The 19,790-nt window shown below is 39.7% G+C and overlaps 3 protein-coding genes across 16 annotated transcripts in view; 2 read left to right on the top strand and 1 right to left on the bottom strand.

Annotated features, from left to right (window-relative positions):
- ACYP1 (acylphosphatase 1) overlaps positions 1-875 on the bottom strand; it is an 820,450-nt gene extending 819,575 nt beyond the window's left edge. The window contains exon 1 of the mRNA XM_050798915.1: positions 858-875. The gene's annotated coding sequence lies outside the window, so the exon portion shown is untranslated. The remainder of the gene's footprint in view (positions 1-857) is intronic.
- The window catches only part of IFT43 (intraflagellar transport 43), a 315,828-nt gene that overhangs the window by 91,643 nt on the left and 204,395 nt on the right, over positions 1-19,790 (top strand). The gene's annotated exons all lie outside the window — the stretch shown is intronic.
- TTLL5 (tubulin tyrosine ligase like 5) overlaps positions 1-19,790 on the top strand; it is a 291,140-nt gene that overhangs the window by 196,804 nt on the left and 74,546 nt on the right. For 12 of the 14 annotated variants that reach the window (XM_050798671.1, XM_050798672.1, XM_050798670.1 and 9 more), the window contains 2 exons: positions 561-756; positions 19,535-19,752. In XM_050798671.1, coding sequence (XP_050654628.1) covers positions 561-756; positions 19,535-19,752 — 414 coding nt within the window. Of the gene's footprint in view, positions 1-560; positions 757-19,534; positions 19,753-19,790 lie in introns of those variants that run through there. The other 2 variants (XR_007727547.1, XR_007727546.1) reach the window with 1 other exon arrangement.

Genomic DNA, 19,790 nt, shown 5'->3' with positions numbered 1-19,790 from the left:
TGAAAAAAAGTGTCTTGCCACACCATTTATGTTAGCCAGTGATAGGGACATAAGCTCAAATATAAACAGCTTCTAAAAAATATTTAGATATTTAACTGATGCGTGATTGAGAAAAAGCAAGAATTCTGTGCGATGAACCCTTTTCCTTTTGAAGTTGACGTTAGAGAAGATGATCATGCGTCTGTTCCTGCCTTACGTTAGCCCCCCATCCTGCATTGGAAGCTCTCTGGACTCTTCTCGTAGGTCTTCTGGCAATCACAGGGGAATGAAATTGCTATTGCAGTTGTTTTACATCCAGCAAATATTTATTGTACATTGACCATGTGCCAGGCCTTATGATACGTGCTAGGAAAAGAACAGAGTGCAAAACAAGGACCCTGTCCTTGTCATCATGGAGCTACGGTTTAGTGGGGGAGTCAGGTAATATTACACAAGTAGATTTGTAATTCCAAACTGTGCTTGGTTCTATACAGGGAAAATACCCGAGACATTTCTCTCCTTTCCTCCAGATTGTTCATACAACCACTCACTCTAAGAAACCTGCTTGCTTTTCTCTTCAGGAGCCTCCAGACAGGTGGGTTTGCCTGGGAAGGAGAGGTAGAAAACAACGTGTACAGCAAGGCTACAGGGGTGGTCCCCCAGCACAAGTATCACCCCACAGCAGGCAGCTATCAGCTCCATTTTGCCCTGCAGCAACTTGAACAACAAAAACTTCAGTCCCGGCAGCTCCTGGACCAGAGTCGAGCCCGGCACCAGGTAATTCAAGATAAGTCTTTTCCATGTGTTACTATCTTCCTGCTGTTGATTAAAAAAAAAAAAAAAGTGAATGAATGAGAAATGTAGGATTAGTTTTCCAACCCCGTGCCACCCTGGCTTGGACAGCTCATGGGGAGTCTACTCTTGGGGAAAAAATGTTCTGGAGCCATAACACTGGCTTTGCCTGAAAGTGATGCTTAACCAGTGTTTGACATGTGTTTTTTTTTTTTTTTTTTTCCATTTGAATGCTCCTATACAAAAGTCTCTATTGTGGTGTTTACCCTTTCTGTTGCATGATCTTAGTTTAGTAACTTCCCATGGGGTCTGATTCTAAGATACCTGAAAGCTAGCATTTTAAACATCTTTATTTCTAAGTGTTCTACTTTCTTGCCTTGATATACTTGGCATACATGTGTGATATTACTCATTATCTAACAAGATTTTCAAGGAATAAATAAGCTGTAAGTTCTTCTGGAAAATGGAAATGGACATATGTTAGCATGCAGGTCATCTGTAAATGATGGCTGTTCATTCAACAAATGTTTACTGTGTATATATTGTGTACTAGGCACTGTTTAAACAGTGGGGCTATAAGGTGACTGTACACACAAAAATCCTTGCTGTTGTGGAACTTATGTGTAGGGAGATGTTGATTTGCTACTCATTGTCTATAAAATGCCAGAAACTCCCGAATGAGGGAGCTATATAAGTATATAGCACTAATATATTAGTATGGCCCCAATTGTAGAGAAAGGATGATCTCACCAAAACTTCAGGATTTAATTTTTTCTTGGTGACTCAGGATCATCATTAGAATAGTTACTATGGGCCGGGCGCGGTGGCTCACGCCTGTAATCCCAGCACTTTGGGAGGCCGAGACGGGGGAATCACAAGGTCAGGAAATCGAGACCATCCTGGCTAACAAGGAGAAACCCCGTCTCTACTAAAAATACAAAAATTAGCCGGGTGCAGTGGCGGGAGCCTGTAGTCCCAGCTACACGGGAGGCTGAGGCAGGAGAATGGCGTGAACCTGGGAGGCAGAGCTTGCAGTGAGTGGAGATTGCGCCACTGCACTCCAGCCTGGGCGACAGAGCGAGACTCCGTCAAAAAAAAAAAAAAAAAAAAAAGAAGAGTTACTATGTTCTACAGTGGAGTTATTGGAATGAATTAGTACTGATTCTATAAGCTTTTCTGACATTTGGTTATGTGAAGAAATAACTTTTTATCAGTTTGATCTCCTGATCATTTTTTTCTTATAAAAATGTAGTACATAGTATGCATGAGTTTGTGCAAAATTATTATTTACTCAAAGACTAAAGCAGCATTTCCCAAAGGTTTTTTCCTCTAAGTAAAACAATTATTATTATATTCTGTCTTATCTTTTCAACTACCACCCATAATAAAATGTCATTTTATTATTTCAACATAGTTCATCACTTGATCATCTTTACCTGAGGTAGAGTACTCTGTACATTATGTTAATTCATCATAATTGAGAAATTGTAAGTGCCAGCGTTTGCAAAGTAGTTCTTTAGACCATTTTTACTGGAGAAAAATAAGATTTCTTAATCTGGAAAGCATAAGAGTATAGCATCTCATTGTAATCACCACATCACTTCCTGTCATGTAAAATTTTCTTCATTTGGAAAATCTTGGGGATAGCAGAAGCATTTAAGCCAGTTTACATTTTCACAATTCCAGATACAAATGTGTGTCTTTGTTGTTGTTATTGTTGTTGTTTTTTAATCTGCGTTCTTAAATTTCTGAAAGCTTTTTAAGCTTTAAACTCCCTGTCATTCAGAGTACTTGAGAATGCCAACTTAATCAGATACTGGATAGTGGAAGTATCACTGTATAGGCTGAGGATCAAAAAACTACTTATCAGGTCCTTGGCTCATTACCTGAGCGACAAAATAATTTGTGCACCAATCCCCTGCAACACGCCATTTACCTTTATAACAAACCTGACCATGTGTCCCTGAGCCTAAAAGTTAGAAAAAAAAATCTCTGGCTCTAATGAATCTGGACAGTTGATACCCTTTAAACCATGCTTCAGAACCTTGAAATGGAGGATGACTGGGGAAGGAGAGGCAGTTTTGTTGATTTTCACTTTTAGAAACTGCTTCATTTTTAAGTCTCTCTCATACTTTTGATTAGCTTCCAGCAACTCACATTCCTTTGAAAATTCAGAGTACTGTACTACTGTTCTTGTGTGGAATTTCTTTTCACTGAGGATTATACTGGTTTAGTTTCACTGAATTATGAAGTATATAGAAATTATGTTTTTCAGAATCTGTCAGGATATCTGTTTTAGGGAGGAGGCAGAACTCCCAAGAAGGAAGTTCTCTCGTTCTCCTGGAGAGCAAACAGAAAATCATTCATTATAATTGTATATATGTGTATAACATTATTTTATTTCTTCTCCCCCACACCCCAAACCTGTTTTTCTAAACCACAGCTGATTTAGGGAAAAATGAGTAAGGGTGAAGTTTCTGGGACTATAGGAGAGAGCTAAAGTAACTAAATTCCATTAGCTTCAAGAGTTTATAACTAATAAAATAACAAATAAGATATTAAATATTCTAACAGGAAGAATATGTAGAAACTTAGAGTACTTTATTTCAGAGGGTACGTAGAATCATTCCACAGTGGAAGCAAAACCCTACTAGATTTTATGCCTTTGTAGCTTAGCTGTGCTGGATCTGACCGTTATAAATGTCACTGAATTGTTGATTGAAGCATGGTTTACATTCTCAGTATTCTGTATTTCTGTCCTTGGGTTACCCTTTAGATAGCAAGGTACTTTTCTAATGAACTCCTTGCACTTTGGATTCCTTTTTCTAAAGCGTAGGGAGCCTTTGGTATAACTAACAGTGTGATTAACTGCCTGTTTGAAAGCAGTGGATAGAATTGAAATCTGATTTACCTAACATTCATCCATAAAAGAGGCCTGTTTATGGAACAGGATGTTAAAGGAGGCCTTGTATTTATATTATATCATATTATATTATGTTTATGAACAGCACCTTTAACATAGTAATCTCCTATTAATGTCTGGGAAAAGTTCATGCAGCCTTTCTCTCATTGTATACATAGGAAGTTCTCCATTCTTTTCGCCCTCCAATCAGAACACTTAGATATCCAGCTTATTGAAGGTGTTAATTTCTGCTTAAACTCTGATTCAAGATGTGAGTTTGGAAATGGACATCTCTCAGTATTCATGGGGAATGAGCTTTGATCTTCATCTCAGTATAGCACTGCACTCATAAATCTAGCAGTTGTCATACACTTAATCCACCCCTGCAAAAGACTGATCCTGTGACATGGGAGTGAGAGAGGAAAGTCACCCAGAGCCAATGCCAGAAGTTTTCGGGAACAGAGATATAAGAAAATTGGTGTGATCCAGTCCATATGATAGAAGGCATAATAAACAGAATAAGACAAAATTGAGCTTTTACACCTTGATGGTAAAACCAGCAGTTTGAAAAACATTGTTTTAAGTCAGAGCAGAGGTCAGCAGACTTTTTCTGTAAATAGCCAGATAGTAAATATTTTAGGCCTTGCAGGCTATAGCATCTCTGTTGCAACTACTCAGCTCTGCCATGATAGAGTGAAAACAGCCATAAACAATATGTAAATGAATGAGTGTGGCTGTCTTTCAACAAAACTTTATGTACAAAAACAGGCAACAGCCTGTAGGTCCTAGTGTGCAGACCCCTAGACTAGAGTAACAGAACCATTTGAAGCGCTTGTTAAAACAATTGTTCCTCCATCCCATTTCTGATTCATTAGGTTTGGAATAACCTAATGAATAGGCAGAGTTCTCCCTTTTTGTTTTAATAATGGCCACCACTTAAGCACTTGCTATGTTCCAAGCACTATTCCAGGTTCTCTGTACATGTTAACTCATTTAAAAATGAATTTCAGCACCAGGCGTGGCTGTAATCCCAGCACTTTGGGAGGCCGAGGCGGGTGGATCATGAGGTCAGGAGTTCGAGACCAGCCTGACCAATATGGTGAAACCCCGTCTCTACTAAAAATACAAAAATTAGCCGGGCATGGTAGCACATGCCTATAATCCCAGCTACTCAGGAGGCTGAGGCAGGAGAATCACTTGAACCCGGGAGGTGGAGGTTGCAGTGAGCCAAGATCGCGCCACTGCACTGCAGCCTGGATGACAGATTGAGACTCTGTCTCAAAAAAAAAAAAAAAAAAAAAAAAAAGAATTTCAGGATAGTTGCGGGAAGTACAGAATCTCAAGAGTTAGGAAAGGTCAAACAAATCTGTTACAGATTGATACAGCCCAATACATGTCTTCTGTCTAATTCCATCTTCCTTCTCCTGCTGGCTTCCTGCCCCTGAAGGAGAAGGCAAAAAAACCTTTTCTTTCAGCTGAGTTGGGGACTTTCTTGGGCAACAGTGACTACTGGTGACATCAGCATGAGTAGCTCTCCATGCTGGGGTCTGTGAGGAGGGCTGCACTGGCTGTGAGGCCCGACTGACCTGATTCTAATTGCAGACATTGAGCTGATGTTATTCTTGGCGCAGGACAGAGCGATTACTCAGTAGTTTCTGTTAAAGTGATCCTTTGTTAAACTTCTGCTCCCAACCCACTCCCTGCTTCCTTCCCTCCCACTCTCTTCTCTGCCTCATCCACAGTGAAAAGGAGCCCCAAAAGCAGAAAAATTAAGGACATTTTGACGGCCAACACAGAATTGCCGAAGTTTCCTTTAACAATAATGGGAGAAAGGAGAGATTTTAAATACATCTTAATTCTTCACTGGTTCTGGTCTTTTTCGAAACCCCTTCAATTTTTAGTAGACTTAATTTTCAACATTAGTAAATAACTCCAGGTAGGAGAAAACTGTGCATCCTAAGTTTCTCTCATCCTTCTGCCCCATCTGTTCTTTACTTCTCGCTTCCCACCATGCCCAAGTTTACCAAACTAATCTGGATTCAATAATCCTAGCAGAAACTAATGTTCCTATAACAGGCAGGACTGGGAGCAGCTCAGTGTTCACATCAAGAGGTCTTTCAGTTTGCTGGTAACATCTTGAGTGCAGTGTGTAACAAGCTTTTTGCTAATGCTATGTGTGTATATGTGCAATCCCACAGGTGTGGAAAGGATTCCCATGTAAACCGAACCGTGTCTTGTTATTTCGCTCTTAAAAGTTCATTGCATCTGTCTAAAAAAATTCTGCCTCCTCCTGCAGGAATGAATTCTGTTTCGCCAAGCCTTCAGCTGCTGTGTGTTTGTGTTGTGGAGGAGGGGAAAGAAAGAGAAATTCAGCAGGCACTCTGTCTTTTTCCAAGCAGCCGGCAATAACATGCTAGCTCCTCAGTGTGGCACAAAGAGCAGGCGACCAGTCTAGCCATGCAGGAGGTGTCTTGATACATCTTTATAATAGTGTATCAGAGAGGAAGATTGGACTGGGGGCATGAGAGGGGAGGAGTGTGTGTGTGTGTGTGTGTGTGTGTGTGTGTGTGTGTGTGTGTGTGTGTAAGTTCCGGAGCATATTGACTCCAGAACTTAATGTCATAACCTATTGTTTCTTTGTTTTTTTGGTTGGTTGGTTGGTTCTTTTGTTCTATTTTATTTTTCCACTTGACTTTTAGCAGGAACTCATACTTAGTGTCTAGCTTTTAGTTATTATTGATTTTCCTAGGACCACTTGATTTAGTGGGTTTTGCCAAGCCAAACTGTTTCATTCTTATTTAATGAAAATACATAGAAAATACATGAAATAATACTGCATTCAGTTGTTTTGGAAATAGGCCACTCTTGACAGGCTTTGGAGTCAGATAACCCACAGCTTAAGTCTTGGCCCTATCTAGTCCATGACTCAGGTTATTCAAACTTTTAGAACCTCATTTCCCTTATCTCTAATTTGGAGATGATGATATATACCTGTGTGGTATCACGATTGTAGTTCTCAGGATGTGATATTGATATTCCCATATGTCAAGCACCAAAGTGGCCATTTTTTTTTTTTGTATTATCTCAGTGGATCTTTACAAAAGCTGCCCTCTTATTAGCCTCATTTCACAGATGAAAAAGCATAGTATCATTTATGTAACTTTCTCAATGTCACATAAGTAATAACTGGTAGAACTGGGATTTGAACCCAGGTCTGTCAGCCTGCAGCATCCAAGCTCCTGGCTATTATGCTATATGCTGCCTCCTACTAATAAGGCATTCAGTAAACAGCAACTATAAGTACTATTACATAAATTTTAACTTGCAATTTATACATTCAACAAGTACTTTTTTTTTTTTTTTTTTTTTTTTTGAAACAGAGTCTCACTCTGTTGCCCAGGCTGGAGTATAATGGCGCAATCTTGGCTCACTGCAGCCTCTGCCTCCCAGGTTCAAGCGATTCTCTCCTGCCTCCGCCTCCTGAGTAGCTGGGACTACAGGCCGCCACGCCAGGCTAATTTTTGTATTTTTAGTAGAGATGGGGTTTTCACCATAGTGGCCAGGCTGGTCTTGAACTCTTGACCTTGTGATCCACCCATCTCGGCCTCCCAAAGTGCTGGAATTACAGGCATGAGCCACCATACCTAGCCAACAAGTATTTATTGACTTCTATGAAACTATGTTTGAAAAGTTCTTCTCAGGTGTCTTCACTAGTCTCCTACTATTCATAAGCACCATCTCAAAAGAGAAGTTTTCCTGAACTTAGGCCTAGATGTTATCCCAATTACCTCAATTCTTAATGAAAGAAATATCTTACTAAGATGTTCTTGGGCTTGACAATCTTGGAAATGCCCATACTTTATCCTCCCTTGTACTTTTATTAAGTAATAGGATTAGCACCTAACAACCCATGTCAGTATCCTGACATTTGTTCTAGAGGTTTGGGTATTAGGAGCATTTGTATGGGCTGTTATTAATTCTGTGTTATTAATAATATAGGAATGAGTTTTCTAATTATTATTTTGTCCTTTCAACACTGTTACTGGTAATACTATTTTAATTTTATTTCTGTGATAGGTGTTTTTCAGAAGACCACCAGGAAACGTGACAGGTGTCTACAAATGTGACTACCACAGATGACATGTTAAACGCTTAATTCATACTATGCTTGCTTTTTCTTTTTCTTTTTTTTTTTTTTTTTTTTTTTTTTTTTGGAGACAGAGTCTTGCTCTGTCGCCCAGACTGGAGTGCAGTAGCGTGATCTCTGCTCACTGCAAGCTCTGCCTCCCCGGTTCATGCCATTCCCCTGCCTCAGCCTCCCCAGTAGCTGGGACTACAGGCGCCTGCCACCATGCCTGGCTAATTTTTTGTACTTTTAGTAGAGACGAGGTCTCACCGTGTTAGCCAGGATGGTCTCGATCTCCTGACCTCGTGATCTGCCCTCCTCATCCTCCCAAAGTGCTGGGATTACAGGCATGAGCCACCGCCTCCGGCCTATGCTTGCTTTTTCAATACCATATAAGTCTGGTCTTAGTGTATTATTCAATACTGACTTTCGTTCATTGTGTTAAGTTATTACTGATCGTAACATAAGTCCCCTGGTTATCATCATGTTGCTTTCTAAGCTGCTGCTAGGGGAATATTCTTCTGGAATCTTAGAGGAAAAAGAACATACAGTGAATGCTTCCTGTGCACCAGATGTAGTCTTATCTCCATTCCACTGATGAGGAAATCCATGTTCAAAGAGTTTGAGTAACTTAGCCAAGATCACACAGCTGCCTAATTGTGGAGATAATATTCATACCAGGTCAGAGGACTTCCAAAGCCCCTTTCCACTCTACCGTCCTCCCCCACGACAGAATTGACTCTTCATTTTCTTTTTCGTTTACACACTTACCAGTCAGGTAAGGCATTCCAGCATTATTGCTGCTGCACTGCTATATACTCTTGTATACACAAATCTTTAAAAAAAAAAAAAAAAGGGTCAGTGTAATCAATTAAGATTCAGAACTCTGCTTGATTGTGGGTGTGAAGAGGCAACTGTTCACATATTAACCGCTCAGGATTCATCTTGTTTGTTGTGCAATGTGATCCCGTGAATTTGCTGCAGCCGTCTGGTGACCAGTTTCGTTCTCTTCCCTCACTCCTTGGCCTGTGGTTGGTTTCTGTTTGTCTGTAGGTATATGAGGGACTCTCAGCAGTAACTTTGTGTGAGATGATGAAAGACTTCAATCCATCCATCTGAAATGGTGGCAGCCAGGGGAAAAGTACTTAATGAATACATGACAGTAAGGTCTGTGCAAGATATGCACAGTAGACCAACCATGTGAGATCCTGGGCCAAACAAAACAAATTATACATTTGCAGACAGAGACAAGTTAGATGTTTATAACCTCAAAGTTGTAAAGGAAACTTAGAGATTGCCTTTGACTAATTATTTCATTTTAGTAATCAGGACACGTAAGATACAGACACATTAGGAAAATGAGGCCCTGATATACAAATAATTTATTATAAGTACTAACAAATGAAAGATAAAACACACAATTGAAAATGAAGCAGAACTATCTTTCTTTAGCCAGTTGAGCTTTCTATCTGGGGTCATGGCTGATCCTTTGAGGTTGTCTTTCTGCATACTCACACTTCCACTTTAACAATAAGTGACAAACATTTGTTTACAGTCATATTTTTTCAGCCTTTCCTTTCCTCCTCAAGAAAGAGAATGATCTTGGAGCAAGGTGAATGAAATTTGTCCTTTATATACATCTGGTGGAAACTGGACACATTGCTAGGTTTCTTTAGAAAAGAGATGTGATTTAAATAAATTTGCTTTAGATATGTTTGCTTTAAAAGGGAATCAGTATAACATAAATAAGAAAGGCAGCATAGTATAGCGGGGTTCTTAAATCATACTCCATGGGTTTGAATCCCAGCTTACTACTCAGTACCTCTTCAATTATGAACAAATATCCTAACATGTTTTGTGCCTTGGTTTCTTCTTCTGTAAATGGTGATGATGAGGAGACACAGGTCATATGATTGGGAGGGATAAATGAGATAAGATAAAGCACTTAAAGCAATGCCAGACCCATGGTAAAAGGTCAATAAAAGGCCAATAAAAGGCCAGGTGTGGTGGCTCACACCTGCAATCCCAGCACTTTGGGAGGCTGAGACGGGCAAATCACCTGAGGTTGGGAGTTCAAGAACTGCCTGACCAACATGGAGAAACCCCGTCTCTACTAAAAATACAAAAAATTAGCCAGGCATGGTGGTGCATGCCTGTAATCCCAGCTACTCAGAAGGCTGAGGCAGGAGAATCACTTGAATGCGGGAGGCGGAGGTTGCGGTGAGCCAAGATTGCGGCCATTGCACTCCAGCCTGCACAACAAGGGCAAAACTCCATCTCAAAAAAAAAAAAGTCAAAAGTTTGTTGCTCTTATAATTGTGTATCACCTTTTTTTTTTTTCATTTAGGTAGAAAACATATAAATGTACCCTCTTAACAATTTTTATGTATACAGTATAGTATTGTTAACTGTATGCATACTGTACCACAGATCTCCAGAACTTTTTCATGTCGCATGACTGAAACCATACTCGTTGAACAACTCCCTGTTTTCCTCTTTCCCATCCAGCCTCTGACAATCACCATTCTACTTTCTGTGAGTTTCACTACCTCATGCTAAGTGGAATGATTTTGTGATTAGGTTATTTTACTTAGCATAATGTCTTCAAGATTCACCCATGTATATGACAGGATTCCCTTCTTTTTTAAGGCTGAATAGCATTTCATTGTGTGTGTGTACACATATACATACCACGTTTTCTCTTTTTTTACTTTTTTATTTTTAATTTTTGTGGGTACTACATAACACATTTTCTTTTTCCATTCATTCGTTGATGGACATTTAGGTTCCTTTTACATCTTGGCTATTGTGAATAATACATCAATGAACATGGATACGCAAATATCTCTTATGTATTATTTTTAACTGTAAATATACATAGCATTATGATTTCAACTTGGGGATTTTACTTAAACCTCCCATGCCAGAAACAGAAATTGATTAAAATGATATCAAAGAAAGTATCTTAGGAGAAGCTCAAGGCTCATTAAGTATTAATTAGCTACATTTTTAAAACTAATACTTGAACAATTAAATATGGTATGCAAATTAATTTGTTCAGAATTACTAGAGAGAGCTATGAGAAGAAAGAATAAAAAGAATGATTAATACTAGGATTAAATTTTTTTTTTTTTAAGACAGAGTCTCACTGTGTTGCCCAGGCTGGAGTGCAGTGACTCGATCTGGGCTCACTGCAAGCTCTGCCTCCCGAGTTCACACCATTCTCCTGCCTCAGCCTCCTGAGTAGTTGGGACTACAGGTGCGCGCCACCATGCCCAGCTATTTTTTTGTATTACTTAGTAGAGACGGGGTTTCACTGTGTTAGCCAGGATGGTCTCGATCTCCTGACCTCGTGATCTGCCCGCCTCAGCCTCCCAAAGTGTTGGGATTACAGGTGTGGGCCACCACGCCTGGCCTAAATGGTTATTCTTTAGAATAATTTCTGTGTAGATTATTGACATGTTTGTCTAAAGGCATAAATATCTTACAAACGTAAAAAGGACAAGAAACAGCATTAGCATCAATTGTGAGCTAGCTTTTCATCAGGTGCAAGCTGTTTTTCTCATAGTAATCAAAGGAATGATAAGTAAATTGATTCCTTTCAAACATACTGATGAAATATAAATTGGTACAACCTTGCCTGAGAGCAATTTGGGAATATATATGAAAAAGTTTTGAAACAGAAGAATAAAGAGATTTCTGATCTAGCTATTTTACTTTAAGGAAATTATTTTAAGGAAATGATCCAGCATATGTGAAAAGGTATAGCTAACATGATGTTTATCACAACACTATTCTTAAAAAGCAAAATTAATTGGTAACAACCTGATTGTGTGTGTATATATATGCCTGTGTGTGTGTGCGGGCACACATACACATGGTGTTTCAAAATGGAAGTATAAGATTTTGGGGGTGCTTTTCTATTTGTGGAGAAAAAGAAAAAAATAAAAAGATATGGGGGGGCAATTTTTTTTTTTTTTGAGACAGAGTCTTACTCTGTCACCCAGGCTGGAGTGTAAGTGGCGTGATCTCGGCTCATTGAAAGCTCCGCCTCCCGGGTTCACACCATTCTCCTGCCTCAGCCTCCCGAGTAACCGGGACTACAGGTGCCCACCACAACGCCCGGCTAATTTTTTGTATTTTTAGTAGAAACAGGGTTTCACTGTGTTAGCCAGAATGGTCTTGATCTCCTGACCTCATGACCCACCTGCCTCAGCCTCCCAAAGTGCTGGGATTACAGGTGTGAGCCACCGCGCCCGGCCTATTTTTTTTTTTAACTCAAAAATCTATTGTGGGCCAGGTGTGGTGGCTCACGCCTGTAATCCCAGCACTTTGGGAGGCCAAGGCGGACGGATCACAAGGTCAGGAGTTTGAGACCATCCTGGCCAACACGGTGAAACCCCGTCTCTACTAAAAAAAATACAAAAATTAGCTGGGCATAGTGGCGCATGCCTGTAATCCCAGCTACTTGGGAGGCTGAGGCAGGAGAATTGCTTGAACCGGGAAGTCGGAGGTTGCAGTGAGCCGAGATCACGCCATTGCACTCCAGCCTGGTGACAGAGTGAGACTCCATCTCAAAAAAAAAAAAAGAAGAATCATTGTGAACATATTTACATATTTCCATAGCTTCAAATATAGATGTACCTCAGTGTGTCAATTTATAGCATTGATGATTGGTTAAGTATAATAAACCATAGTAGGAAAAATGCCATTAAAAGCAGCAGTCTAGGTCTACCTTTATAGTTAGGGAAAAATGCTCAGAATAGGTATTTGAATGAAATAAAAATAGGCTCCAAAACATCAGGTGTCATATGATTCCATTTTTTGTCAGCACACAGAAAAACATACATACACATAGAAAATACATTTGTATATACATAGAAAAACATCTAAGTGTTAACAGGTTACTAACCTCTGAGAGCAGAATTATAAATCATTTTTAACACTTCTAATGAACATTTATTAAAGAAATTTGTTTCAAAAAGAAAAATGTCAGTCTGCCAGCCTTTGTATGTATGTGTGTGTGACCAAACAGTGCTGGGCATTGAAGGAGATACGAAAGAAATGTAAAGCAAAGCAGAATCTATGGTCATCTGAGTCTGAATTTGCATCAGAACATCAATCAGTGTCTGACTGGTTTTGCGGCTAGATGAAGGTGTGACTGCTAATGAGGGAAGGTCACCCATGTGATGTCTTAGGGCAATTTGGTTTCACTGGCTTTTGTGGTCATGAACTGCAGCCCGAGTCTTAGCCAGCTGTGTCATAGCTACACTATGCTGGTCATGTCACACACCAGTCCAAGCTCAATTTTGAGTATATTTGAATATCTAGTTGTAATTATCTTCATTGTTTCTTAAATATTGGCAAGTACAGTTAGTTTAGGGACTCTCTGAAGAATCACACTGATCTCAGTTGGTTAGTGAATAATAGTTTCGAAATTTTTCTGTCCAGGTAAGCATCTGTCTTTCTATCCTTAAGAGTAGGTCATTTGAGGTAGTAAGAACCTCCTTTCCTACTCACTAAAGGAGGGGGAGCTTCGTAATTGGTTTTAGAAATGAGAGGATATGTCGGAAGGCTTTCGACGTCTTTGACAGTTCCATGTCCTGTCTCAGGTATTTGTGTACTTGGTCTCTCTATATGAAGACTAGCAACTTCTGGATTGCTGCCCCATTCCTACTGGGGTCATAGTACTGCTCAGTGCTTTATAACAGCACCAGAAAAGTTGCACTGTTTCTCTTGCTCAGCCCCCAGTCTTGTCCCAGCTCACAAACATTGTGAATGGAAGACAGCCAAGAACTCCATACAGTGTGAGACAAAGGCCTTTTGGAAGCTTACTTTTGCCAAAATAGAAACAGTTACTCTCATTCTCACCTTGGCCCCAAGGTTTTTACAGCATCACAGGGTTGCATAAAAGTCGGGGTGTGTTCTTTGCTCTGAACAGTCTTGGCCTGATTGTAGGAAGGTGAGTGATTAGTAACTTACATGCTCAAGAAAATGTACCATCTCAATAGTTTATCTTCCAGAGAGAAACAGACAATAAGTGTCTTTGTATATGTTATGGGAATTTTATTCAAATTGGGACACAATCTACCGTGGGGAGAATACTGCATAGAAATATTTGCTCGTCTGAAATTAGAGTAAAAGGGTCACAAAGAGACATTAACCTACGCAAATAGAGAGTAGCATTTGCCTACTTTATCCCCCTTCTTTCTCAAAAAAATGAATTTACAGAATTATTTCACTACGAAGAGGCATCCAGCTCTGCTTTATCACCAAGAAGCCTGAGTGAAGGCTAAAAGGAGTGTTTTTCTGGAAGGAATTAAAAAAAAAATCCTCCCAGAATTTAATGTCTAAACACTATTATCTTTCTAGTAAGAGAGCCCAGATCTTGCTTCCCCGGAACCTTCCAAGTTGCAGTCTGTGTTCTGTCCATCAGAAATTTTCCCTTCCCACCCATGAGCACCCTTCTGTTATGGGAGAAGGAGGGCCTTTCCAGTCTTTTGCCTGGGGCCAAGCCAACCCTCAAACTGTGGTTTTTCTCTGAGTCTTCTTGCTGTAGCATGGCTGTTTCCCACACCCAGCAAAGAAGCAAGAGTCATGTATATGCTGAGGGTATGTTGACTAGGTCTTGAGTGGAGGCCAGTGCTTACACAGCTTTCTCGTTCCCAGGACATTGACTAATGATAGTGCAGCTCCTATGCCTTTGTTGTTAATATTGTGTATCGAAACCTCATGTTTCTTACAAATTGTTAGAGAGAACTTCATATAATTCTTCTGCCCTTTTATGAATGAATATCAGGACAGAACAATTCACATGATGGAGCAATTCAGTTGGTGGGGCTGTAGGATTGGGGCCAGTACAGGGCTCTCGGGGTGCTGGAGAGGCTGATTTCTGCCGCTAGTTTACACACAACCATTTTATGTCTGCTTTTAACATTGCCTGAGTGTGTTCCTGGGTTTCTTCTTACCAGCTTTGATTGCTTTAATCCCATCCCACTTAGCCCTGGCTTTGGTGAAACACCTGGGGACTTGTCTACATTACCGACTCTTTGGAGTTTCAGATGGTATGCAATTATAATCATTTCATTATCCGTTCAGTGTATTACAGTATAATCACCAAACCACAAGTCACAACCTAGAGGCCTTTTACTGCATTTGGAAAGAGTATCTGCCTTCTGAGATGCAGTACATGTTTGTTGTATTGAGGCTTAGGCAAGCTTGAATCTGTGGTAGATGGAGAATTATTTCTAGTATCAGCTAAGATTCCGTTTGACTGCTTGTAACAGGACCCTCTCTCCCACCAGTAGTTTAATTAAGTTAGAGGGGCTTTTTTCCCACATAGTTAGAAATCTAGAAATAGGCTCTTGCAGACTTCATGGTGCCATCAGAAACCCATGCTCCTTCTGTCTTTATTCTCTGCAATCCTTAGCAAGTAACTTTCACCCTATGCCTGTCCACCTCTTGCTAGATATCCGTGTTCTAGGTGGGAAGAACAGGGAACATGGAAGGACACAAGATGTGCACCAGCTGAGTCCGCCCTTTAAAGAGCTTTCCCAAACACTTCTGTTTCCCCAAAACCAGAAACTTCTGTTTCCATCTCATTGTCCAGAACGTATATCATGTGTTATCCCTAGGTAAAAGAGAGATTTAGAAATATGTTTTCTTTAGCTGGGCAAACATTATGACCCAAACAAAATCAGAGTAGTAATATTAAGAAGAAAGGAAGAAGCAGTTGTATCCAGGCAAGTGGCAGTTTCCTAGGCAGTAAGTTCTTCTAAATTATTTTATTTTATTGTTCGAAGTGAAAACTAGTCTTATATAAAACATCAGTATCTAAGGTCCTACCACAAATTCTGCATTTAGGAAGGTGTGAAGTTATTTTTGTTGGAGATCTGCAGAAGGGCTAACATATTTTGTAGTTGAGTATGAGATGGACACAAACAACACCCTAGGCACTGTTCGAAGTCCAGAAAATGGTCCTTTTACAAGATTACATCTGAATTTAAATACACATTTACCTATTTTGTTGTGTAAGAATTTAGTTTTTGCTAAACAAGGATGAATAGTTGGGGTTGGGTTTTTTTGTTTGTTTGTTTGTTTGTTTTTTCCCATTTATTAAGCATCTTTGTACTAGTCACTGTAGGGGAAACTAAAATTAATCATATATAAATTCAGCCATTTCCAATGTGAATCACCCAGAAGGGAGAAAAAGTACACACGTAAATGGCTATAATACACAGTCGAATGTACTGTGATGAGTCATACAAACACATTTTTCTAAGCATTCAGAAGAGGAAAAGATTATTTCTGCCAGAGAGAATTGAGTAAATATGATCTGGGGAGCCTAAACATATGTTTTCGTTTTAAGAATTTGCTTTCACAACTAGTGAGTGTCATAAGTCTGGAAAAATATGTTGAAGAAATGCATAAGCAACTACCATTCACGAAGGATTACTGATAGGTGGACTTCCCCGTCATTCCCTCCTTTAGTTTCTCAGTAGAACTGAGGTAGGTGAAAGTTTGGGAAGGAATGGAACATTTGTTGAGTGCCTGCTGTGTGCCTAGGTCTTTGCTTTATTTCAAGAAATTCTTATTGAATGCCTAGGCTAAGGTTACCTACATGATCTTCATTTGACTTCCAAAAATCCAATGAAGTAATTTTTTTTTAATTAAGCTCCTCATCTTCTAAAGGTGAAGTAATTTCAACAGCTTATGAGAAAGCTGAAGCTGAGAAGTTAACTTGAAAAGATCACCCACTTTTAAGTGACAAGGCCTACATTTGAGCTGAGGTACATTTGACCACAAGCTATGTCTTTTCCATTTACTCTGGGTCTCTCTGCCTTTCACTGATGACCTAATCTGCTTTTGTAGCCAGTGCTGAACAGTTAATTCCTTCTTTAGCCCAATCCAGTAGGAATCCTATACCCAGCTGGTTAAAACTTGGGTGTCACTTGGGTATCTTGATTTGTAGTTACAGATAATTTATTACCTCCTTAAATGTTATCGGAATTACTTCTTTTGTCTTTTGAACAGTTTATTTTTGTAATAACTATATGCACATAGTATAAAATTCAAAAGATACAAATGAAATACAGTAAAAAGTTAGTCTCCCTCCTACCTGGACCCCTAGCTTACCAATTCTCCCTGAAGGCTACCAGTTTTTTTGTGTATCCTTCTTGAATTGTTTTGTGCAGATACTAGGAGAGTGTGTGTGTACATATATATAGATAGATAGATATGGTGTGTATGTATTCTTTTTAAAAAAAAATAGGAGCTCACTAAAACTGTTCTGAACCTGCTATTTTCACTCATTATTTCATTTGTATTTACGTGTTCCAGATTTGGGGGGAAAAATGATGAATTTGAAAAAATATAGTTGTCACCATGGCAACATTTATTGAATAGATGTTCTATTCAATGGCAGTTCCCTTACAACATTAAATATATAATTTAATAAAGAATATTTTGATTTCCAAGAGCTCTTAACTAACATTTTTTTCCCCTCCTCTACTACTCACCCAGGGAATTTCTTTATGGATGGCTCAATGTAGAACTCTTCAGCCCTCACTCTGATTTTTGGTCTCTTCCCATCTTGAATGAGGCACTTTTCAAACACTCCTTACACCTAACCTCAATTATTAGGATGTAGTGGTGAAAATAGAAGCCTGGGGCAGCCTGTTCCTGTGTCCCTCTTTACTTCCAGTTGAGTTTCTCGCACAGATTTTAAGGCCCTCAAATATGGAAACAGGAACTGCAAAGAAAGGGTTTGTTGTAGACTCTGTCCCAGAAGGCTGCCTCCTGCCGGAAGCTTTGGTTGCTTGTCCTGAGGAGGCCTGCGTGAGCGGGGTCAGGGCTCCTTGATTCTCTTGGACCATCTGGAAACCTCCCCATGTGTACACGCTCAACAGTGCTTCCTTCCTGGCTTTGCCTGCGGCCTTGGATCTGTCTTTGTTCCTCTTCCCCCCCCACTTTTTTGAGACAGGGTCTCACTCTGTCACCAAGGCTGGGGTGCAGTGGTGCTTCACCCATTGCAACCTCCACCTCCCTGGCTCAAAGGATTCTCCCACCTCAGCCTCTTGAGTTGCTGGGACTACAGGCGTGCGCCACCACGTGTAGCTAATTTTTGTATTTTTTGTAAAGATGGGGTTTTGCCATGTTGGCCATGCTGGTCTCGAACTCCTGACCTCAAGTGATCCACATGTCTCAGCCTCCCAAAGTGCTAGGATTACAGGCGTGAGCCACTGCACCTGGCTTTGTCTTTGTTGCTCTTCTGTGGATCAGAGATGGAGAAAAATTGTAGCTCTTCAGTTTCTCCCTCAGGTGGTTTACACAGGTTGGGGACATCTCAGTCAGATTGGTCCAATTGAAAATGCTCAGACCCTTTAACTCTGAAATCTCTTTGTTCTTTGTCAAGCATTTCAGTCAAACACATTTACTCCACACAAGACCCCTGGACCCCCCTCTCATATCTACTTAGCCTAGGACCTTTGACACATTTTCCTGAAAATGAGACATTTTAAGTCATGCGTATAGAAGGGTTGGTTAACATTTTACTAAAGGTACCCAGTTCATCTTTTAAATCTGAAAAAATAAAATTCATAAAGGGCAAAAATAATACTAGCAAATTCTGTCTAGAAGATGAATATTTCCTAAAGAGCATCTCGTATTATTTCATCATGCCTCGCCATGAGTCCTTTACATGTTGTATGTACAAATGGAAATTAATTGCCAGAAATTTCTTTAATAAAAATTACTAGGTGTTTTGTCAATGATGTTATTTTTCTCTTAATATTATTTCTCATTTAAAGTTTTTACAATGCATGTTGAAAGCAGTATTGAAAGACTAGTAACAAAATTGAGACACCAAAAGACTATTTTTAATGAGATAAGTTGTAAGAACTTTTTAAGCGTCTACTTGAAGGAAGTATACTTTTACATCCTAATTATATATGTTGGCATTTGTGATGTTTAGATGGTGATATTTAGGTCTTTATTTATTTATAGGCTTACCCTCTGAGCAAAAATATCCTTGTGTCGATTGTATTCATATAACAAACATTTGTATAGTAATTTTACTTTGAAAGTGCTTTCAAATGTAAAATCTTATGTTAATCTTTAGGTCAACAAAGTGTTTCTAGGCTAGAATTCTAAACTAGCCCTAAAGATTATAACCAGGCCTGGCTCATGGTTCCTGTGGCAGCCTCATCTTTCTGTATTTGTTCACCATGCCCTAGCCACGCTGACTCCTCCCCTTGCCTCCTGCCTGCAAACTTTCTAGAGGAGCTCAGAGTTTTGAAGTGGGCAGGAATCAAGTTAAGCTGCAAGACAGTTTTATTCTGTGCTCTATTTCTAGTACTTCACGCCTCGAAAGAGACATTATTTAAAAACGTGTTGAATTTAACAATTATGGAAACTGCAATGAGAGAGATCAAATGCTTTTCTAATTCACGCATGTGGGCCAACAGTTAGTGTCCCAGGTGCCCTGATTCCTAGCCCAGTATACTTTCAACAAGACCATTTCAGCTCTCTGCTTCAAAATATTCCCCTTCTGTGAATCCAGAGCTGCACTGGCAACATTAGAGAAGTTTTTCCTTTAAAAAAAAAAATAACAGTTTTCCTTTTCTTTTTGCCCCTTGACAGGATTACAGACTAGTTAATAAAGTAAATGGGTTGTGAAGGTGATGTCCATCGATCATTTTTTTTCCTTTTTTTTTTTTTTTTTTTTTTTTTTGTAGGCGATCTTTGGCAGCCAGACACTACCTAACTCCAATTTATGGACAATGAATAATGGTGCAGATTGTAGAATTTCCAGTGCCACAGCTAGTGGCCAGAAGCCAACCACTCTGCCACAAAAAGCAGTACCACCTCCAAGTTCTTGCGCCTCCCTGGTCCCCAAACCCCCACCCAACCACAAACAAGTGCTCAGAAGGGCAACATCCCAGAGGGCTTCCAAGTAAGTTTTTTTCTGTTCAATTTCTACTGAGTTTTATC

Source organism: Macaca thibetana, chromosome 7, assembly GCF_024542745.1.
Source record: "Macaca thibetana thibetana isolate TM-01 chromosome 7, ASM2454274v1, whole genome shotgun sequence".
Taxonomy (NCBI): Eukaryota; Metazoa; Chordata; class Mammalia; order Primates; family Cercopithecidae; genus Macaca; species Macaca thibetana.
This window is presented reverse-complemented; position numbering and strand designations above follow the sequence as displayed.